This window comes from Hemitrygon akajei, chromosome 17 (genome assembly GCF_048418815.1).
Source record: "Hemitrygon akajei chromosome 17, sHemAka1.3, whole genome shotgun sequence".
Classification (NCBI taxonomy): Eukaryota; Metazoa; Chordata; class Chondrichthyes; order Myliobatiformes; family Dasyatidae; genus Hemitrygon; species Hemitrygon akajei.
Window position 1 is genome coordinate 48,906,677 of NC_133140.1, and position 24,405 is coordinate 48,931,081.

Below are 24,405 nucleotides of genomic sequence, written 5' to 3' on the forward strand. Positions count from 1 at the left end.
GCACTACTGTGTCTTCTTCGTGTGTCTCCTTGGTGCGTCTGAGGCCCCGCCTCGACAGCCCACCTTTTTATCTGGACTGGCAGGGTTGTAGGTGTCCATCAGGGTAGGGGGGTGAGGCAATCCTTCCCCCATCACCCAACTCACATTGCCCTGAGATTTTGCACGTAGGCCAATTCCTTATCCCACAAAGGTGTCTCCCAAGACAATGGCTATGTCCGAGGCTTTTGTCTTGTTGAGCGACCAGCCCACTTTGCCCGAGGGCTTTACACATGGTTTTCATGAGACAATAGTCAAAGAGTCGCTTTATTCTGCTTTCCTGGGGAACATGGTCTTCAGCACGTCTCCCTCTCTCTCTTGGGTCATTTGACCCCCCCTTGACTAGGGCTCTTGCGAATCTCACAAAGGAGGGGGCTGGGGTCATAACACCTCCCCTCTTAAAAGTTTTTTTACCAGCGGTTAAAAACAATTTGGTACAGAGACTTATAGGATTTTTTTTCTAACACAATACACAAGCTCCTCTCTTCACAGAGTACTACCGTTATACATTCAAGTCAGTGTCTAAACAGGTAACAATTACAGTGTCCCTTTCTTTAATATCTTAACATCGCGTACCGTACTAAAGTCTGGTAGCATCAAACTTCAGCTCAATAACCACCTATTTATTTATTTTCTTCAGCAACAAAACTAAGGAGGTGTGATCTTAGCTTAGGTGCATCTACAAAAGTTTATACAAATACTAATCGTTTCGGTCGTGTTATTTCACCGGCAGGTCTCCAAAGGGGTTGTGTTTATTAGTCACAGGCTTTGGCGCAAACCCGTACAACTGGCGTTTGCTGTTTAAAAATGTCATTTTCTATTAACCATCGCCTCTTTTCCAGAGAGTCTCCCCGTGGGGAACTTGAGTAATTTGGCGAGGTACTCTCCCGCCTTTCCTTTCCACGAGGGTTATTCTCTTAACTCCGTATCCCCAACCTAGTCCATCATGGGAATTTCCACCCAATTCTTTAATGCTACACAGGTAGTTAACCCTTTTGTCAGGACCATGCAGGCTGATGTGTTTCAGTTCAAACCTTTTTCTCCGGCCGCATTTAAATCTTGGCTTCCTCACAGCGCTTTCTTGAATAACAATAGCGTGTGAGGCACCCTTACATTCCAAATCAATCTGAAATCAATGCGCAGGCATCAATCTAGACTAACTTTTTTTCATTCGATTTGGGAACTACAGATTTACCATTCTCCTCCACAACAACAGTTATCTCCCCATTCGTAAACTCCACATTAACTCTGAACACCCCCTTCAGCACAACCATCTGGGAACTCACACTTCCCAAGGTTAACCCTTCTTTTTTCGAACCAAGTCTATCTGCTCCAAAAGGACGACCGTCTTGTCCAGCTGAGTCAAATACCTAAGACTTTTTCTGAGCTCCGTGACTAGGTTCAGGACCACGTGCATCCCCATCTTGGACACACTCAAACGGGGCATTGGCCTCTTCCAGGCTTTCAATACCCGTACCCTTTTCAAATTCTAAATTCCCCTGATCCTCCCAGTTACTCTCTGGGCAACTCACTTCCGGAGTAAACTCAACCCCATCTGCCAACCCAGCAGACTTCTTCAAGGTAATGGCATCCTTTTCATCTAGGACTGCCCTCATTTCATTATCGGGAACACCTTTAGAATTTTCAACTTCTTCAAACAGACCTGCCAAACCAGACAGATCATCCATGTCCAACCCTGGACCTTTTAACAGCTTTATCTGTTTCTCATCTTTATTTCCTACCTCTAGGACCTTTTTCTTCGCTAAGGGAAGAGCTACCTTCTCTCCCTTACCCCCTTTTACGTTACTATTCCTCGTTTTACCACCCTCGAAACCCTCGTGGCACAGGGTCGGTAAAGACGTCTGGGCCAAATCAAAACTGGCCAATTTTAAACTGCTCCCGTTCTCAGCTGCTGTTCTCGACAGGCTGCGAGTGTCCGCGCATGCGGGACAGCTCGGGGACTCTATGGGCGGGGCCTCAACACGCACCGGTCGGCGGGTCATAGTCATGGCCGACCAAACTTTTCCTCCTGCTAAATCGTTCCCAAGGAGGACATCCACGTCCGTTCTCGGGAATTCTGATGGCACCCCCATTTCAACTGATCCATACACCAGCTCACAATCCAAAATGACCCTACGCAAAGACACCCTTTCTGTCCCTTTTCCTATTCCTCTCAGGGCTACCTCGCCCGTCGGAGGTCCGAATTGTAATACGTTACGGCTAATTAATGATAGCTCCGCCCCTGTGCCTCTCCAAATCCGTACGGGAATTGGCGGGTCCCCCTTCCTCACAGACATGGTTCCGTGTGACATATAAATCTCCGACCCCTCGCGCTCTCTGCTCCCCTGGGACCCTCTTGCCGATTTTCTGATTACCACTGCACACCCGATAGGGATCGCTGCTTTCCCTCTCTCTGGCTCCTTTCTCGGAGCAAAGCATTTAGATGCAATATGACCCACCTTTCCACAGTTAAAACAGGTCAAGCCAGGACCTCTCCTGCCGTCTTGCCTCTCCTCCTCAATTTTAGCACTAGCTCCCAGCAGGATCTCCGCCTCCGCCAGCGGACTTTCTCTACCGTTCCCACGGTCTCTCTGGTAACTTTTTGGCAAGGAAAACTTTGTCTTGTGGGTTAGGGCATATTCATCTGCAAACCTAGCCATCTCTGAGATGGACTGATTCGTCCTCTCATTTAAATACATTCGGATCTCTTCCGGAACACAACCTTTAAATTCCTCAATCAAAAATAACTCCCTGCGACGCCCATAATTCTCGGCCACCTTTTCCGCGGTGCACCAACGATCCAAGAGCACACCCTTCTCGTGGGCTAGCTCGGTATACGTTTGATTCCATCCTTTTCTTAAATTTCGGAACCTTTGTCTATACGCCTCAGGTACTAACTCGTAACCTTGGAGAATGGCCTCCTTTACTTGATCATAATTCCCTTCCCCTTCTGGGGGCAACGCAGCATATGCCCGCTGTGCTTTCCCTCGTAACACACTTTGTAACAATGCCACCCACTGCTCTCTGGGCCACTTCTGATTCACTGCCACCTTTTCAAAAAGCAAGAAATAACTATCAACATCCGTCTCCTCGAACGGGGGGACCAACCTCAACGCCTGTTTAACATCAAACCCCTCCTCTCTCTCTTGCCCTTGAGCTCTTCGCTCTTGCTTTCGCCTGTCCAGCTCCAATTCATGGCTCCTTTGTTTCTCTTTCTCTTCTGCTTCTGCTTCTAGCTGCTTTAGCTGGAGCTCATGACCCCGTTTCATCTCTAATTCCTTTGCAGCTCATTCCTCAGCCTTTTCCTTTGCAGCTGCTTCTAGCTGCTTTACTTTAAGATCATGGTCCAACCTCATTTTCTCCAACTCTACCTGATCTGTCCCACTCGCTAATCTCTTTTCGGGGATATTTTCCAAATCCTCAGCTGCAAACACCTCCTTTTCAATGTAATACTGATTTATGACCCCTCGCACTTCCTGCTTTTTCATTGATGACCTCACCTCTGCGAGGCCTAACCCCTTTGCCAGATTTACCAAGTCTGATTTGGTAGCCGTCCCTAGCGCCTCTACAGTCGGATTTCTCATAAATTCACCCACATCCATCTTTGCTGGTTTCCTGTCTGGCTACCTGCGTAACCAGATTTAAGTTTGGACTTACAGCCCGATTCACTGACCCTCCCCTTTGGTTTCAAATCCGGGACGAGCAACCCACTTGTTACGTTCCCCAGTAACCGGGTAATTTTCCAGCAAAGATAGATGGAGCCACCGAAGCCGGATGCTACTATTTTCAAACGTTTTTATTTATAAAGGGGCACAAACGTATGGTTAATACAAAACATTCAGATCATATACGTCGTCACAACTCAATCTAAAGCACAGGTATAGAAATAATCAATCAGAAATAAGCTCTACAGTTGTCTAGGGGTAATGTAGATATATATTGTTTACTGGATATTTAAAAGTCTTTTTGCGGTCACTGCAGTTCCACCGGCCGCCGTTGGTTGTGGTGTCGCGTTGGTGCACTTTTGTTAGAAAGAGAGAGAGAGAGAGAGAGAGAGAGATGTCATTAAACAGCTTCACCTGCCCGGGTCCCTACGGAGCACCGCCGTGGAATCAGAAGAGCAGGCTTCCCGGTTGTTAGTTAAAAGCGATTGTCCGTGATTCCATCCACAGACTCCCAATCCAGAGTCTAACGCACGTGGTTTCCTTCAGAATGGCGTCCCGCTCCGACGGGAAGCACTACTGTGTCTTCTTCGTGTGTCTCCTTGGTGCGTCTGAGGCCCCGCCTCGGCAGTCCACCTTTTTATCTGGACTGTCAGGGTTGTAGGTGTCCATCAGGGTAGGGGGGCGAGGCAATCCTTCCCCCATCACCCAACTCACATTGCCCTGAGATTTTGCACGTAGGCCAATTCCTTATCCCACAAAGGTGTCTCCCAAGACAATGGCTATGTCCGAGGCTTTTGTCTTGTTGAGCGACCAGCCCACTTTGCCCGAGGGCTTTACACATGGTTTTCATGAGACAATAGTCAAAGAGTCGCTTTATTCTGCTTTCCTGGGGAACATGGTCTTCAGCATGTCTCCCTCTCTCTCTTGGGTCATTTGACCCCCCCTTGACTAGGGCTCTTGCGAATCTCACAAAGGAGGGGGCTTGGTCATAACAGCCTCGAGCCCACCTCCTCAGAGACAGCAAAGCACATATCAATTCTGAAAACACACCTACAAACCATAGATCATAGGCTTCAACAGTACCAGAAATAGATTTAAAAGAAAAAGACACAAAAAGACTGAAACAGTTTCGTGGACTATCTGATAGATGTCACTCGAGGTAGCATTGTTCACTGGCACAATCTTGACCAGAAAAAAAGATGGCACAAAAGAAAAAAACTGCTGTTCATTTCGCTTCAACTACAATGGTACATAATAATTGGTAACCTTAAGTAACCACTGAATGCCTAAAATGTTTAAGAACATATACCATTTCAAATTTACATATACAATAGGAAGGACAGTTCTGTACAATTATATTTTTAACACAATAAAGTTGTAGTAGAGACACTATTGCCAAGCGTTATGTAAACAATACCAAAATGGACTGTCCAAAATGGTGTCCCAGCAGGTATTTAACTATAACATTTTATCACAGCAATAACATGAATTTTGTGAGGTGGTAAAGCAAGACTCACACATCATCATACTTAAAAGGAGTAGTTAGTCTTGAATTTGCTTTAACTTGAATTTAACTGTTACAAGTTAAGCAAAATGCTTTAAATTTACATTTACTCATATCTGATACGACTTCAGGTGGTAAAATAAATATATATTGCCAAATATTTAAATCTCAACTAGGTGGTATGCTCGCAGCCTTGGACCTCCAGTCGAGGCAACACTTTATGCAACTTTCCAACGATTAACACCAAATTCTGTGGCACACTACCAGTTACACATCTCCAATATGACACTACAAGTAAAATTATTCATAAATGAATAATGGAGCATCAGCTTTAGATCAATGGTAACTGGCCTAACTGAGATTGAGTTATTTGTTTGTGGGTTCAACCCAGACTCCTGAACCTCAGCTTGACAAATCAAGGAAATACTAAAAAGCTGTGCTCCAGAAGAGGTCTTCTCTCAATTTGAAGATTAAACTATACCACTTTCATGTTGATGAAAAACACCTCAAGCACAAAGCAGGAATTGATAAAGCCCACGTGTCAATTTGCTTATTGTACGGAATACTTTATACAGATCATCAACGTGACAACATCCAGAAAGTTGTAGAATTGCACTATGTGATAGAAAGTTATGCTTCTCGAATAACATTTGGTCAGTTTATAGTTCCTCCTCCCAAAAAAATGGTCTTCAAAGAGTAGTCCAACAATAAGCATTCATATTCAGCTCAGCACACAAGCATAATACAAAGGACAGAAATTCAACACTTGCGGATTACTCAGAGCACATATTCGGATATGTTGGTCATTGATACATATGACACATTTCACCGTATGTTTCAGTATACATGTGACAATTAAAACTAATATTTAATCTTTATCTTTAATTGAACATCTCATGAAACATAGTGCAGGAGCGCATAATTTACAATGAGGAAATAATTAATGAGAAAGTACAGGTGGAAAAGGCCAGTAATACAGGGAAGTATTGGCATGTGGAGTAAAGGAGATTTTTTTAATACAAGTTATTTACTCATTCACAGGATCAGGGAATTATTCTTGATTTCTCTGGAGAAGGCGATCATTGCTTAACTCATGTTGTGAAAATACTTCATAGATAGGTGGATAGTATTGCATCCAACTCCTGATATGCCCTATAGTGCTGGGAAAGCTTTGAAGAGTCATGATATGGAATTACAGTGCAGAAAAGCCAGCCTCTGTTCAACTCTGTAATCGTAGTATGTGCAGTTTGTCCAGTTAGGTTTGATTGTTGACGGCCCACCAATTTCAAAGGTGCTGATGGCCAAAATTTTACAATGACATTGACACAAGGGTAAATAGCTTAACTCTGTTACAGGAAATGGTCATTTGCACTTCAAAAAGTTAACACTATGTTATTTATTGCTTTAAATCTATGGCTTAATGTTGACTTAAGTTTAACTACATTCAGAAAATGCCAATTTTCATTGGCAGCTCTTCAGAAGATGATGCAACCATCAGCAATCATCCCCATTGTGAATAGACATTTCTGAAGCACATAGAGAAAGAATGTGAACCTCACAGTACTGACAAAAGTAGATGTGCCCAGTGGCATGGGACCAAATATTTTTTATTAAATCAATACTCAAAAGAGAATAATTAATTTCTAATTCCACCTGAGCAAGACCTTTTCAGGCCAATTGCATTGGGGGATGCAGAGTCACACATGTACATGCATCAGATGAACACTAAGATTTTACAGCAATAAACTGGCTGCAGCACAAGCATTAATAATATCAGGAACACTTGCTTTTACAAAAGAACACATGAAAATAGAAGCACTTGTAGGCCTCCCCAAGTCTGTCCTGCCATTCAAAATGAACATGGCTGATCGATGATGACTTCCAACTCCCCTTATGTTCCAATTCCCTGTAACACTTAATTCCTTAAATCTTTGAAATAGTCAACCATCTGCACATCAAATTTATCTAGTGATCTGGCTTCCACTAACCTCAGTGACAGAATTGCAGCGTCTCTACCCTCTGGAAAGCAGAAATTTCTACGCAACTCGGTTTAAAATGACCAGTATATTTTAGTTATGTTCTCTAGTTTGTGACTCTCCCATGAGTGAAAATATCAACATCTAACCTGTCAAGTTCCTTAGGATTTTGTATGTTTAAATAAGGTCATCACTCATTTTTGTAAACTCCAAGGACTTTCCAGACTCTCTTGGCAGGACAACAATCTCAACACAAGAATTCACATGGTGAATTTCCTTTCAACTGCTTCCAATGCTACTATATTCTTTTCGTGGATAAGGGAACTAAAAGCATGCATAACATGTGGCTTCAATAACACCCTGTACTACTGTTACAAACCACTCCCACCACCACACCTAACTCCAATCCCTTTGCAATAAAGGTCAACATGCTGTTTGCCTTCTAAACCACAATTGGACCTGTAGACTAATTTTTTGTAATTCATACACACAAACATCTATGCTCCCTCCAAATTTCTCTTAAATCACAGCACCTGACCTTGCACTTTCCACTTTAAACTACACTTTAAACATGTATACTTTCCACTTTAAACTTGCCAGAATTTTGCCCAATCACTCAGCTAAATATAACCCACTGCAAAAATCACAATGCCCAAATCAAATATGCCCTTCCAATTAATTTCCTATCAGTGGCAAATCCTACATTTTGTTCCTTCCTTCAGGCCATTAGTGTAAATAATTGAAAGCCAAAAACCAATACCTGGGTTTTTTTTTTATCCAGTTACATCATTCGAGCCTGAAAATAACTCATTTAATCCAACTCTGTTTCATGTAACAGACAGTTTTCAATCCATGCTAAAACACTCGCCCCAGCATACGAGTCCCTTGGACTCAAACACAGTCTCTAATGTGCCGAAGAAGTCTTCAATGTCCTGCCTCAATGACTTCCGTCCCGTTGCACTCACACCCATCATCATGAAGTGTTTCGAGAGGCTCGTCATGAGGCACATCAAGACCCTGCTGCTCCCCTCACTGGACCCCCTGCAGTTTGTGTACCCTCCCAACTGTTCAACAGATGATGCCATTACCACCACCCTCCACCTGGCCCTAACCCACCTGGACAAAAAAAGACACATACATTCAAATGCTGTTCATAGATCAGTTCAGCATTCAACACAATCACCCCTCAGAAACTGATTGGAAAGCTGAGCCTACTGGGCCTGAACACCTCCCTCTGCAACTGGATCCTAGACTTCCTGACTGGGAGACCTCAGTCAGTCTGGATCGGAGACAGCATCTCCAACACCATCACACTGAGCACGGGGGGCCCCCCAGGGCTGTGTGCTCAGTCCACTGCTGTTCACTCTGCTGACCCATGACTGTACTGCAACACACAGCTCGAACCACAACATTAAGTTTGCCAATGACACGACCGTGGTGGGTCTCATCAGCAAGAATGACGAGTCAGCTTACAGAGAAGAAGTGCAGCGGCTAACAGACTGGTGCAGAGCCAACAACCTGTCTCTGAATGTGAACAAAAGAGATGTTTGTTGACTTCAAGAGGGCACAGAGCAACCACTCCCCGCTGAACATCAACTGCTCCTTGTTAGAGATCGTTAAGAGCAACAAATTTCTTGGTGTTCACCTGGTGGAGAATCTCACCTGATCCCTCAACACCAGCTCCATAGCAAAGAAAGCCCAGCAGTGTCTCTACTTTCTGCAAGGGCTGAGGAAAGTCTATCTCCCACCCCCCATCCTCATCACATTCTACAGGGGCTGTATTGAGAGCATCCTGAGCAACTGCATCACTGCCTGATTCGGAAATTGCACCATCTCGGATCGCAAGACCCTGCAGCGGATAGTGAGGTCAGCCGAGAAGATCATCGGGGTCTCTCTTCCCGCCATTACAGACATCTACACTACACGCTGCGTCCGCACAGCAAACAGCATTATGAAGGACCCCATGCACCCCTCATACAAACTCTTCTCCTTCCTGCCGTCTGGGAAAAGGCACCGAAGCATTCAGGCTCTCACGACCAGACTGTGTAACAGTTTCTTCCCCCAAGCCATCAGACTCCTCAATACCCAGAGCCTGGACTGACACCAACTTACTGCCCTCTACTGTGCCTATTGTCTTGTTTATTATTTATTGTAAATGCCTGCACTGTTTTGTGCACTTTACGCAGTCCTGGGTAGGTCTGTAGTCTAGTGTAGGTTTTTTTTCTGTGTTGATTTTACTTAGTTCAGTGTAGTTTTGGTACTGTTTCATGTAGCACGTTGTCTCATTTTTACTGTGTACTGTACCAGCAATTATGGTCGAAATGACAATAAAATGACTTGATTTGACTTGATCTAAACATATTCCATTAACAACCTCCGTACAATCAACTCTTCCTGTCACATTCTCAAATTCAAGCAAGTCTGACAAATACAATTTACCATTCTTAAACTACATTGACTAAGTTTAATTATATTCAGCTTTACTCAGTGACTGGATAGTTTTCTTTGATCGTTGACTGCAACATCTTGAAACAATAGAAGTCAAACTGACTTATAGCCTGCTTTCAATTTTTGTCTTTTTAAAGTAATGTTTTTAGCAGATTTTATTAATTACTTCCATTTGACGTACTGATCCTGGACCTGCAGTTCAGCTCTAGAAACAGATTCAGTAACTTAATTACCAGAATCTATTTATCTGACATGATGTCTGAGCTTCAATGGCCAAGCTGTACAGAGACAAAATCTATAAAATTTGATATTAAATCAAAAAATACAGAAGAAATGCACTTACCTATAAGCTAGAGCAACAGCCCAAACACCAGCAGCACAATAAAGGCAATCTCGAACTTTTGCTTTATTACAATTGCCAACTGTTTTGGTGGGGAATAGGCCTGTGGCAGCACTCTGATAGTTCAACACAGTCGATTTTACTGAAAGAAAGCAGAAACAGATTCAAAATTAGCTCAGCAAATGTGGGTCTATACTCTGTAGATGATCAAAAAATAAGTATAATACAAGAACACTCGTTAAAAATTTAAAATATATATTATCCATTAGCAAACAATGAATTTATCAGCACAAAAATTTGAGAAGCATAGCAAGGGGAAAAACAAAAATCAGCCTACTGCCTCGAAGACAAATTTGATATTTATACAAACTATAATTTTCATGTAAAAAAATTCATGTAAATTTCATGTAAAAAAAAAGACTGGAAGCGACATAAGCTCAGATGAGGTCAATGCTTCTTATGCTCAACTTGACTGTTAAAACAAGGAAGCACATTCATGAAATCCCAAAGACCCTGTGATTTCAGTCTCTGAGGTCAACATGAAAGCATCCTTCAAGGGGGTGAACCCATGGCCAGCATCCAGCCCAGATGGGGTTCCTGGCCGAATACTGAACACTTGCGCTGATCCACTGGCTGGGCATCTTTAACCTCTCGCTTCAGCAGTCTGAGGTACCCAGCTGCTTCAATTATACCAGTACCTCAATGACTATCACTGTGATGAAGTGCTTTGAGAAGTTGGTGATGAAACACATCAACTCCTGCCTGAGAAGTGATTTGCTTACCATTCAACAGCAGATGCCATTTCATTGAGTCTTCACTCAACCCCAGAAAATCTGAACAGCAAAGACGCATTCATCAACGTCACTGACTACAGCTCAGCATTCAATACCATCATCGCCGCAAAACTAATCAGTGAGCTCCAAGACCTAGCCCTCAATATCTCCTTGTGCAACTGGATCCTTGAATTCCTCACTTGCAGATCCCAGTCAGTTTGGATTAGCAACAACATCTCCTCCACAATCATCATCAGCACAGGTGCATCACAAGACTGTGAGCTTAGCCCCCTTGCTTTACACTTATAACAGTGAAGCTAAGCACTGTTCTAATGCTATAAAGTTTGCTAATAACACCATTAGGTTGACTGAATTAAAGGTGATCATAAATCAGCATATAGGACAAAGACTGAAAATCTGGCAGAGTGGTGCCACAACAATGCAGAAAGACCAAGGAGCTGATTATTGACTATTGAAGGAGTAAACTAGAAGTCTATGAAGTCTAGAAGGGGGCCTTTGGTCCCCACTGACACTAAGCTCTCACCTGTGGCTTCAAGTAGCTATTTGCATGTTGTTACGAATGTGCCGCAACTCTGAGGGGCCGAAGGGTACAAAATCGCCCCCCTCCTTTTCGAGAATCGCAAGATCGCTATTAATTCGGGTCTGGGACCCAGGAAATGAGAGAGAATCCACAAGGTTTGGAATGTGTCCTGGCCTCAGCGAAACAAAACTATTGATAACGGCTATTATCTCTTGGAGACGGAATTGTGTATTGAGTACTGTACTATTCATTGAAGCCCCTCAGGGGACGACCAGAGTGGGCTGGTTGAGGGATTGCATCAACCAACCTGACTGACATCTGAGACCCCGTGAGTGAGGATAAAAGAGGGTCTGGGGAGCAACCCCTTTAGACGCACCAGGAGAAATGCTAGAAATCCCGTGACAGCGTTTAATAGCGACAGCCGGTGGGGGGCTCGTGTGCGTCCTTCCCTTGCCTGGGATTGGCGGACTCGCCACGGAAGAACAGCTTTAGCTAAAGGAGAGGCTACGAGTGAACGGACACACCAACGGGACTCCCGACGGATCGAAATCATAAAAGGAAAGCCGGCAAGTTTTTCTCCCAAAACTCTCTCTCTCTCCAACCATTGAAATACAGCGTCCCCAAAGGCTGCAGCCTGCATGAACTGAGTGACTTTTATATTTCCATCGGACAATACATTATCCCCTAGACAACGATAGAGCTTACTTCTTATTGATTATTATTATACCCGCACTTTTAGATTTAGTATTGACGACGTATATTATCTGTATATTTGCATTGATATTATTTTTGTGTATTTTTACTAATAAATACTGTTAAAAATCGGATCATCAGACTTCAATGGACCTCTCTATCTTTGCTGGTAAGTGACCCAGTTACGGGGTTCATAACAATGTGGACAGCAGTCACACCCCAGTACACTGTTTCGACAGGTGGGCTAAACCAGTGGGCCTCAACCCCTAGTGAAATAGGGACACACTTGTCCTAGCATGGGATGTCAGTTCTGGCAGACTGGCTGGATGAGATCAAGTGAGAAGCAATGGCCAAGAAGATGGTTCTGCAATGTTTCATGGAGAGTGAAGGGCATGAGAAGGCATAGAAATCATTATTATCCACTGCAACCAAAGAAGACCCCCCTCCCCCATTTGTGATATTTACTCGTATCACTGGACCTGGACCTTGAGGTTGAGAGAGTAGAACTGTCTCAGTCAACGGCTTTTCCACTTTAAAGCTCTCCCACACAGGTCTCACTGTCATCATCAGATACGATGGACAACCAACACACTGGACAACCCAGGACCAAGCACATCTTTCCCTCCCCACCACCCATCCAACTTTCCACAGGGATTGCGCCCAACATGATGCCCTTGCCCATTCGACCCTCCGCACTGATCTCCCTCCCGGTACTTACCCTTGCAAGTGGAACAAGTGCACATCTATCTCTATAATTCCTCCCTTACTACCATTCAGGGCCCCAAACAGTTCTCCTAGGTGAAGCGACACTTCAACTGCAAGTCCGTTGGGGTTATCTGGTGCTCCCAAGTGTGGCCTCCTGTACATTGGTGAGACTAGGTATAGACCACTTTGCTAAGTGCCTTCACTCCATCCACCACATAAAGTTGGATTTCTCAGAGGCCACCTATTTCAATTCTACTTTCCATCCCCATTCCAACATGTCAGTGCATGGATTTCTCCAGAACAGTCAAAGGCTTTGGTACAAAACTGCTGGTTTTCTTGTGTTTGTTGTCCAGCCATCACCTGCCACCTTATATTTCTTCCTCCCCTCCTCCCACCTTCTTATTCTGACTTTTCCCCTTCTTTTCCAGTCCTGATGAAGGGTCTCAACCTGAAACATCGACTGTTTACTTTTTTCCATAGTTACTGCCTGAACTGCTGAGTTCCTCCAGCATTTTGTGTGTGTTGCTTTGGATTTCCAACATCTGCAGATTTTCTCATTTTTGTAATGCACCGCCATGCTTTTTTGATTGACTGTAGATAAACAAAATCAGCCTTATGCAGTTAACAGATTTCCCTCATACAATGCTTTTGATAATTACATCTTCCAAATCTTCATTTTTATTACAACATTCAAGATGATTGTCGATATCTTCAAATTCTTCATAGTTCCTAACTTGAAGGAGTGAAAACCTTTCATTTTCATTCCTGGCCTTTTCTGGCATCTCCAAGGTTGAATGCTTGAAACTGCAGTGAGCAAAACTATTCCAAAATGCCTTACCGCTTATTTCTTGCCAACTATCACTGACAAAAACCACTGTTTTTGAGCACAAATACATGCAAATTACAATATTTAAAACTGTTCGCTCTAAGCATGGTGCAATGTCTAACAGCCACACAAGTCCATGAGACTGATGATACTTAGAAAAGAACTACCGTAGATTCCGGATTTTAAGCCGCTACTTTTTTCCCACATTTTGAACAGCTTTGAACTTTGCGGCCTTTACTACGGTGCAGCTAATGCATTATTTTTTTTCATGCCGCCTCGTAAACATTTTGCCTCGTAACAGTAGACCAATAAAATTGATGAGTAGTTCACAGAGGTCCAATGAAATTGTACGATAAATCAAGCGCACTTTCACAATTAAATTATTGTAAATCAGTCATTTGTACTCACCCTCATCAACATGGAAAACACTTGAAGAAAAGCATTGTGCTGCCTTTATGGCAGTTATTTAGTTTATAATATTTTCGCTTAGTAATTCATTTTCTAGTTAAAGTTAGAAGAGTTTTAACTATATTTGTTTTCTGTACTACATCGCGGGATGCTATGACGTCACACCCGGTTTCGCCGCGTCTTGTAGGAAAAATGCCGTTTGCGATAAACGGAAAGGAGGGGGTCGAGCGGCGGAGCCAAAATGCTGCTTTTAAGTTAAAGGCGATCAATAACTTTTCCTGGTAGGCTGCAGTATATATATTTTTTACCAGTCGTTAGGAGATATTGGAATGTTGTTCAGTAAAGAAGTATACGCAACGTATATTTAAAAGTAGCCGCGTTACAGGCACGGTTCGAAAAAAAGCATTTGCAATATGTATTTGTTTTTGTTACCATATGGATTTAATTAAAAGTTAAAAAAATCCTCACGTGTAATATCTTTCTGTGTAAATATCTCATATTACAACGTGGGACACCTGCGGCCGAAAATCCGGTGCGGCCTAAAATCCGGTGCGGCCTTTACAAGTAAAAAATTGATTTTATTTCTAAAATTAGAGCCAGTGGCTTTTAATCAGGTGCGCTCTGTAGTCCGGAATCTACGGTAGCTGTCTCCTATCCCAATTAAGTGACATAGTGTCCCAAATAAACAAGGGGAATCCTGGCTATTTTTTCGATTAGTTTCTGTTCTTTGAGAGTTGTCCCAAATAAGCAGCTGCCCTGATTAATTAACCAGAATTCACTGTATATTAATGATGGAGTGCAAATATTTGTGGATGATTAGTAAGTACACAAGTGACATAAAGTAGGTGGTATAGTATTCAGTGAAGAACGTTATCCAAGGTTACAAAGGGGTATAGATTGACTGGGAAAGGTACTTGGAACTAGCTCAGGCTAGTCTGAAGAGATGCATTCTGAGAAGTTAAACCAGGCTAGGAAATACACAATGGGTGCCAGTGTACTGGGGAATGCTGTTGAACAGAGACCTGAAGGTGGCAGACAAGGTTATCAGGGCAGTAAAGGAGGTAAAAGGCATGCTTGCCTTCATCAACAGAGGCTCCCAGTACAAGAGGTGACAACGTCGCATTCCAGTTGCACAAGACATTGGTTAGGCACACGTCAGGAAAGGTGTAATTAATCCAGAGAAGGTGTAGTAAAGATTCACAAGGAAGTTGCCCAAGTTATCAGGAGAGCTTGGATAAACTGGCTCTGAAGCTAAGGAGACAGATGTTACAGGCTAAAACTATATAAAATTATGAAGGACATGGATAGGGTTGCATTTTAAGTTTTAGATATTAGAAAAGTTACAAATTAATTGAAAAGTAGAATAAACGTTTTCCCCAAAACAAAACTACCTATATTTAAATTAAGTAAATTAATTAATTTAGCGCAAAATAAAATTGAATATGTTTTTTGATAAAAATGCCCAAGGGACTGTTGGGATTTAAGAATACTGAATAGTGAGATACTCATATTAATAATTATTTTAATCTTCCCTTGGTCCTCAGCATTTTTCATAGTATAGGTAGTCCCCGAGTTACGAACATCCGACTTACTGACAACTCGTACTTACGAACCGAGGAAGGAGAACGCCGTCCGCCATTTTAAGTCGGATCACGACGCCGTCTGCCATTTTAAATCGTTGCCATTGACACTGTGTTGAGTGTTTAACTTTGTATTTGGCTTAAAATTTTCTTAGTAAGATTCACCCTGAACCCACCCCCTGCCATTCCAGTCGGCTGGTGGCGCAGTGAGATCAGCGCCGGGCTGGAGAACGGAAGTTTCCGTGCCAGGTTGATGTCGATCCAGTGACTCCCATACCATCCGTGCCGGGTTGATATCGAGCTCGCAACTCGACCTCGTAAAAAAAACACTGCCACCTCCAGTTTAAATTCCCACGTGGAATATTGTGGATGATCAAATACGCAAACCCAGCACAGCCCCCACTTGTCCCATTCAGCCTGTCTCAATGAGGTGGTCATTAGGACCCAGCAGACCTCAGGACCCGCTGCCTGCAGTGCTTCTATTCCGTTGACGGTGTGCGGTGGTCCTTAAGACCCAGCGGACCTCGAGAGCCGGCGGAGGTCGGGACCTGACGCCCGCAGTGTTTCTGTTCCGTTGACGGTGTGCGGTGGTCCTTAAGACCCAGCGGACCTCGGGAGCTGGCAGAGGTCGGGACCCGACGCCTGTAGTGTTTCTGTTCCGTTGACAGTGTGCGGAGGTCCTTAAGACCCAGCAGACCTCGAGAGCCGGCGGAGGTCGGGACCTGACGCCCGCAGTGTTTCTGTTCCGTTGATGGTGTGCGGTGGTCCTTAAGACCCAGCGGACCTCGGGAGCTGGCAGAGGTCGGGACCCGACGTCCGCAGTGTTTCTGTTCCGTTGACAGTGTGCGGAGGTCCTTAAGACCCAGCGGACCTCGAGAGCCAGCGGAGGTCGGGACCTGACGCCCGCAGTGTTTCTGTTCCATTGACGATGTGCGGTGGTCCTTAAGACCCAGCGGATCTCAGGAGCCAGTGGAGGTTGGGACCCGCCGCCCACAGTGTTTCTGTTCCATTGACGGGAAGCGATCGCGATTGAAAATAAAGTGGAAATAATAAAGCGTTTGGAAAGAGGTGAAACACCATCAGTCATCAGAAAAGCATTAGGCTACAGTCAGTCAACGATCGGAACAATTTTAAAGGATAATGGATAAAGTGAGAATAATGGAGCATTTGAAAGGCCCTGCCCCGATGAAAACTACAATTATTACTAAGCAACACAGTGGTTTAATTATTGGAATACATACATTTCTTAAGTGTTTTATATGCATAGAAAGGTAAAATATATACTAAGACAAACGTTTGACTGACGCTAAATAATACTGGATGTACTTGTTCCGACGTACGTACAAATCCGACTTAAATACGGACTCAGGAACGGAACTCGTACATAACCCGGGGACTGCCTGTAATTCTAGCACAAGTCCCATGCCTGGACCTGAAATGCAAATGTATTAATCTGTACAGAGAACAAATGTCTCATGGAAATATTCTATACAAGACTCTTGGAGATTTGGAAGAGGGGCTGGGGGAGGTTGAGGAAGAGAAATCAATTTTTTCCCTGTTTCAACTGTTGAGATATAATCCTTGACTTCTAGTCTGTTGTCAGTCCTCAAAACAGCTGAAAACGGCACAGAACTTGTTGGTCTTCTTCGAATTCTACCTTCGTTCATTCAGTTTCAGTTATGTAAGAAACTAAATGAATACACTCTGTGAAATTCATATTATAAAATAGTAGCAAAGGGAATTAAGTTCACTAAACATTGAGAACAAAAGTTACAAATCCATTAGGTCTCTTCAATATTTACACAATCACATGTAACACAACTGTGACAAAATAGACCATTGAGTTTATTCACTAATCGCCCACTATTTTGCAGAAATTTATAAATATTACAATTAACAGGTCAGTGGTATAAAATTTGCATTGTAAGATCTTACCATATCTGTAATATCTGTCAAGTTTGTCTGACAAATTTTCAGACTCCAATACCTGGATTACAGTTTTAGCAGGTTCATATACAGAATCTAAAGAGAAACAAAATCATATTAGAGTATAAAATAAAGTGCCAAAATGTATCATTGCAAGTTAGTATCATATTGCAGAAATAATTTAATGCATATCAAAAAATGACAACCGTTAACATTGCATACCCTTAACTAATCTTGGAAAAAAAAGGAGTGTTTAATTGTCTGGCTAACTAAATTAAATACCCTGGAGTTAAGCAATAAATTCATTGTTGCACCTGTCCAATACTAAAAGCTTGGAGAAAATGAAGGTACCGAAATTCTAATTCCAATATACACTCTTTAAAGTCTCATTTGTCTTCAATATCTACTTCAGAAATAGAATTAGCATTAATCTGCAACAATTCCAATAAAAGAGACCTTTAAATGCAAATTTGTAAAACCCATACAAATAATGATTTGATGGCAAGCCTAGACTGAATAATTTGGAAATACCAGAAGTTTTCACCTGTTTATGAGATAATGCTGAGGAACATTATAAATTTGATGGGAAGTAATCCAAAGGTGCATGGAAATAGTACAAAATTGCAACAGCAAATTTAAGGATAAGATTTTTGAAAGCAAACGGTTAGTAGCAGGACAAGGCCTGGTAACTGTAGACTCCTCCTGAAATCAGAATCTTGGGGCTTACTTTGAAAGCCAAGAGACAAAGGAAATCCATTCAGTGCCTTGTTCCTGCTCCTCCATTCAGTAAGATCATAGCACTAACTTTTTGCACTTGTTCCATTTCCATGGACTCCATTATTATTCAAAAAAGCTGACATTTTCTATCCTAAACATGGCGATTAAGCCAGCCAGATCAACCCTACATCTGCTCTGTAAAGTCCCATTGGAATTCTGGATATTTCAATACTTTCAATCAACATTCTTCCAAATTCTAGAAGCTATCAGTAAAGTTTGCTTAATCTGCCATGCGACAACGCATCTAATCCATTAATTAATCTGCTGAACTTTAACTTCTCACCTTGTATCATAAACATATCCTACCTCAGACCTGTACACAATTTTCCAGAATTCACTGAGTCCTATACAATTATAGTAAGAAACTTTTCCTCTTCTACACAAATCCTCTTGAAAAACAAGGCAACTGCATACCATTTGTACTTAACTGCTTGCCCTACCAACAAATTATCTTCCAGTGATTTGCGCACATGGCAACCAAGATCCCTCTCAACACCAACAACTTTGAGTCTCTCACAATTTACAAATTACTGTGCTTTTTTTTTGTTATCAACGTAACTGACTTCACAACTTCCCATATTTCATCTGCTATGTCCTTGGCAATTCAAATAGCTTGCCCATACTTCCATCTCTGAATTGTCTCAAGACCCATCCAGAAAACTTAGATATAAATTATCTGGTCACCACACCTAAATCATTGATATGGATTGTGAGTGTTATTAGCAAGCTCTAATCCGACAGTAATATACCACTAGTCAGAACCTCCCAGTTTATCCCGGCTCGGTTTCTGTTAGCAACACATCTTCATACCACATCCGTACATTACCTCCAATTCCATGGCTCTAATTTTGTTAGCAACCTTGTCAATGGCACTTTTTGATGACCTTTTAAAAGTACAAATACAACACATCCACTGATCACCCCTTATCCACAATGCTTAGAATAATGTCAAAAAACACATCTGTCACAAGTGATCTCCCAGTCATATCAATGTGAAGCTCCAATCAACCCTGTTTTCTATGTGCCCAGCTACTGCTAAATTAATCTGGTTCCAGTATTTCCCCTACTACTGACATCAGACATCCATGGATTCAAGTCTTCTTCTTTCCCCAAATTGGGGCTCAGGAGCTAATTTCCAACCTGCTGCAATATTTCTAAAATTGGTTTTTAAAAACGATGATCAATGCATGATTCACATTCATAGCCAATTGTTTCAAAACTTTGAGATGCAGGTGATCAGCTGCATGGAATGTATCAGCTTCCAGTCCCATTGGTCTTGGCAATAGATTTTTTACACTTTCCTAAGTTTCTTTTCTCTTCTCATTACTGTAGCTCTGTTATCCTCCACCATTTGTGAGAGATTTTTTAATCTTCTTCTTTGTGAAAGATAAATATTTTAGCTCAGCTTTTTAAGAAAAATGTTCACACTTAAAAATTAACTTTCCACCTATATTTCCTCGAATATCAATCATTGACACATTTATTTTATTCCTTTTATCCCCCACACCTCTATTAAAAAGGAAATCTAGTTTGTCCTAATGTGGTTGATAAAGCCAAAACCTCTCAAATATTATTTCAAAATCTAAAATACATCTTTCATATAATTTTCCAAAGGGTGCTTCTTTTCACTTGCAGGTGTGTATTTTGGAAAGTCTTTGCTCAACTCGAGTAGTAAATGATCACTCTTGTACAAACACATAACATATAAGCAGTCTGACAATTGATGGAAGACACCTTTTGAGAAATATTTTAAAGCTTGTGTCACTTTCTCAACAGCATCATTGTCACTGGCTTGTCCAGCACACTACAGGAAACAACTACTTGTTTTGTGGTGTTCTACAGGTTGTGTGAACTGAATGCCAACCAGGTTTTGAAATGCCTCTATTTCAAAATACTGTATTTCAGTGGTGTGCTATACATCATTTATCACTGTATGGCAATGCATCTAAGAGTGAGTTACTCTGTACAAATGAACCGTAAATGTCCAGTCCGAAGGTCTATCCTCCCAAGGTTGAGGCGAGGTAAAAGCAGCAGTGGCTGCAATTAATCCAAAGCAGCAAATGAAATTAATCAACCTCATAAGAAAACTAAAGGCAAGAGAGAAGAATGGAGCTTTGATCTCCTGAATTAAACAGGCCTGGAGCTGGAATAGGCTTACTTAAAATTCTCTAAACAAATTTGATTTTCCACAGGGAAAAGTACCCCATTAGTTTTTACATCTGAAAAAATAATCATCAGTTTGGCTGCGCCTGAAATACACATGGGTTTTGAAAGGAGTAAAAGCAGCCAATTAGTCCTTCAAACTTGTTCACCAATTCACACACACAGATTGCTGGAGGAACTCAGCAGGCCAAGCTTTGTTCTCCCAATTCAATGGCATAATGACCCATCTCTCTCTCCCAAAAGCATCAAAACTCCTGCATACTTACAGCTAATTTATGTTTAAACTTATTAATATAATTTTCATAACTACATGACAAGCTGCGTCACTGTCTAGAATGGGGGGAGAAGTGAGCTACTGCAGAGGACCGAAAGAAGCTGCAGAGGGTTGTAAAACTAGTCAGCTCCATCTTGGGTACTAGCCGACAAGGTACCTAGGACACCTTCAGGGAGGAATGTCTCAGAAAGTCAGCATCCATTATTAAGGACTTCCAGCACCCAGGACGTGACCTTTTCTCACTGTTACCATTAGGTAGGAAGTACAGAAGCCTGAAGGCACACACTCAGCAATTCAGGAAGCTTCTTCCCCTCTGCCATCCGATTCCTAAATGGACATTGAACCCTTGGACACTACCTCACTTCTTTTAATATACAGTGTTGTGTTTTTTGCACATTTTAAAAATCTATTCAATATAGGAACTGTAATTTACTTATTATTATTATTACTTTTATTTTATTTATTATTTTTATCTTCTTATTATGTACTGCATTGAACTGCTGCTAGGCCATCTGGCCCATCAAGCCTGCCCCACCATTCAATAAGATCATGGCTGATCTGTCCGTAAACTCAGCTCCATCTACCTGCCTTTTCCCTATAACCCTTAATTCCCTTACTATGTAAAAAGCTATCTGTTTCTTAAATATATTTAGTGAGGAAGCCTCAACTGCTTCCCTGGGCAGAGAATTCCAGATTCACCTTGGAACCATAGAAAATTACAGCACAGAAACAGGCCTATTGACCCTTCTTGGCTGTGCCAAACCATTTTTCTGCCCAGTCCCACTGACCTGCACCTGGACCATATCCCTCCAAACCCCTCTCATCCATGTACCTGTCCAAGTTTTTCTTAAATGTTAAAAGCAAGCCCGCATTTACCACTTCATCTGGCAGCTCATGCCACACTCCCACCACTCCCTCTGTGAAGTAGACGCCCCCTCAATGTTCCCTTTAAACTTTTCCCCCTTCACCCTTAACCCATGTCCTCTGGTTTTTTTCTCCCCTAGCCTCAGTGGAAAAAGCCTGCTTGCATTCACTCTATCTATACCCATCATAATTTTATATACCTCTATCAAGTCTCCCCCCCCCATTCTTCTACGCTCCAGGGAATAAAGTCCTAACCTATTCAACCTTTCTCTGTAACTCAGTTTATCAAGTCCTAGCAACATCCTTGTAAACCTTCTCTGCACTCTTTCAACCCTATTAATATCTTTCCTGTAATTTGGTGACCAAAACTGCACACAACACTCCAAATTTGGCCTCACCAATGTCTTATACCACCTCACCATAACATTCCAACTCTTATACTCAATACTTTGATTTATAAAAGCCGATGTACCAAAAGCTCTCTTTGCGACCACTCTCTGGGAAAAACAGTTTCTCCTCATCTCAGTCCTAAATCTTTTCCACTGAATCTTGAGGCAATGTCCCCCAGTTCTAGTCTCACCTACCAATGGAAACAACTTTCCTACTTCTATCTTATCTATCCCTTTCAAAATTTTGAATGTTTCTATAAGATCCCCTCTCATTCTTCTGAATTCCCGAGAGAAGCGACTCAATCTCTCCTCACAGGTTAACCCCTTCATCCCTGGAATCAACCTGGTGAACCTCCTCTGCACTGCCTCCAAAGCCAGTATATCCTTCCTCAAATATGGAGACCAGAACTGCACACAGTGCTCCAGGTGCGGCCTCACCTGTACCCTGTATGGTTGCAGCATGAATTCGATCCCTCTAGCAATGAAGGCCAACATTCCATTTGCTTTCTTAATAAACTGTTGTACCTGCAAGCCAACTTTTTGCGATTCATGAACAAGCACTCCCAAGTCCCTCTGCACAACAGCATGATGCAATCTTTCACTATATAAGTAATAACCTGCTCTTCTATTATTCCTTCCCAAGTGAATGATCTCACATTTACCAGCGTTGTATTCCATCTGCCAGACCTTGGCCCACTCACTTAACCTATCTATATCCCTCTGTAGACTCTCCACATCCTCTATACAATTTGCTTTTCCACTCAGTTTAGTGTCATCAGCAAATTTAGCTCCAATTGCCTGCCACATTAGTTCTCTACCCCGCTGCTGCCTTGGTACTGTTAGAGAGGCCCAATGTAATCATAGGGAACAACAACTCACCTTCCATCGAAGAGCATTGCTACTTTCCGCACTTAAATATAGAATTCTGCAACATCAAGACACTTGATTTCTATCTGTATTAGTCATCTATCTGTGATTTCAGCTCAACTTGTTTATTGTTTTTGTTTTACTCCTCAACTTTCCCCCTCATGAAATAACAGACATACCAAGCCCAAGCTGCTGGGCATGTTTCCTTACATCTCCTGTTTCTTATCGAGGTTCTTTTATGTATGTCACTAACTGCTCTCAGTCAGTCATTGAACAGATAACATTGTTTAGGGGTCATCTTCATGATTACCCTGGCTGTGCCCCATCGTGGCTATTCCCTCCAAAGCCACCCTCCCTCTCTGGAGCACAACAACCTTTGTCTGTCTCATTCCCAGCGGTTTAGCCCAATATGTTCACTGTTTCTCGTTCTGCAGCTGCAGCCTGACCTGCTGAATATTTCCAGCATTTTCTGCTTTTATTTCAGATTTCTAGCATCTGCAGTTTATTTGATTTTGCTGAGCTTTGGCCAAGTAGAAACAAATAAGAACACAGAACAGTACAGCACATTACAGGCCCTTCGGCCCACAATGTTGTGCCGACCCGCAAACCCTGCCTCCCATGTAACCCCCCCACCTTAAATTCCTCCATATACCTGTCTAGTAGTCTCTTAAACTTCACTAGTGTATCTGCCTCCACCACTGACTCAGGCAGTGCATTCCACGCACCAACCACTCTCTGAGTGAAAAACCTTCCTCTAATATCCCCCTTGAACTTCCCTCCCCTTACCTTAAAGCCATGTCCTCTTGTACTGAGCAGTGGTGCCCTGGGGAAGAGGTGCTGGCTGTCCACTCTGTCTATTCCTCTTAATATCCTGTACACCTCTATCATGTCTCCTCTCCTCCCCATAAGGCAGTCAAATACTAAACATCAGACCATTGTGAATCATACTTGGTAGATCAACCAGCACATATAAAAGAATACCATTATTTTGATCCCAAAGATCAGTCTTCTCCTTGTACTTGATAAGTTCATCATATGTTTTAACTTCATTTCCTCTACATGTTCCTAGGTCAAGGTAAGAGTCATACAACTGAAGCCAGAAGAATATGTTCTGACAACTTCTCAAAAGAAGAATACTTCCTCATGGAAACATAGCTCAAATTTGTAACAATATAGCACAGAAATGCTATTATTATTTCCTCTCTTCCAGCTCTAAGGCAACAACTATTCTTTACTTGTTACATAAAACACGCCTGTCCTTGCCAGACACCACTGGTCACTGACCACCAGTCAAAATCATGCCCCTCCACCACAATCCTCTATCTTCTACAGCCATGTTCATTTATTATTTTTCAATACATTAACAGTATGATGGAATGTAAGTACATGCTTCATAATCCTTGTTAAATGAACATTAACTGTCTACTAGAGAGCTCGTCAAACACTTCTAAGGTGAAATCAGGTCAATGTCCCATCTTTCTTGATGTGATACCTATGACTTTGTACACTAACTATCATGATCAGTTCTCTATCTTCAATAAAACATGCCTAAGCTACAAAATAGAATTATTAGAAATATTGCCGCTAGTCATGCTTCCTTAGACTTACAAATGGGAGACAAATGAAAACATACCAAGTTCAAACATGAAT

General features: G+C 42.2%; 1 protein-coding gene across 3 annotated transcripts in view; it reads right to left on the minus strand.

Annotated features, from left to right (window-relative positions):
* The window catches only part of phkb (phosphorylase kinase, beta), a 264,413-nt gene that overhangs the window by 238,108 nt on the left and 1,900 nt on the right, over window positions 1-24,405 (minus strand). For all 3 annotated transcript variants that reach the window (XM_073070072.1, XM_073070073.1, XM_073070070.1), the window contains 2 exons: window positions 17,431-17,517; window positions 9,973-10,111 (listed from right to left, as the gene is read on the minus strand). In XM_073070072.1, the coding sequence (XP_072926173.1) occupies window positions 9,973-10,111; window positions 17,431-17,517 (226 nt within the window). The remainder of the gene's footprint in view (window positions 1-9,972; window positions 10,112-17,430; window positions 17,518-24,405) is intronic.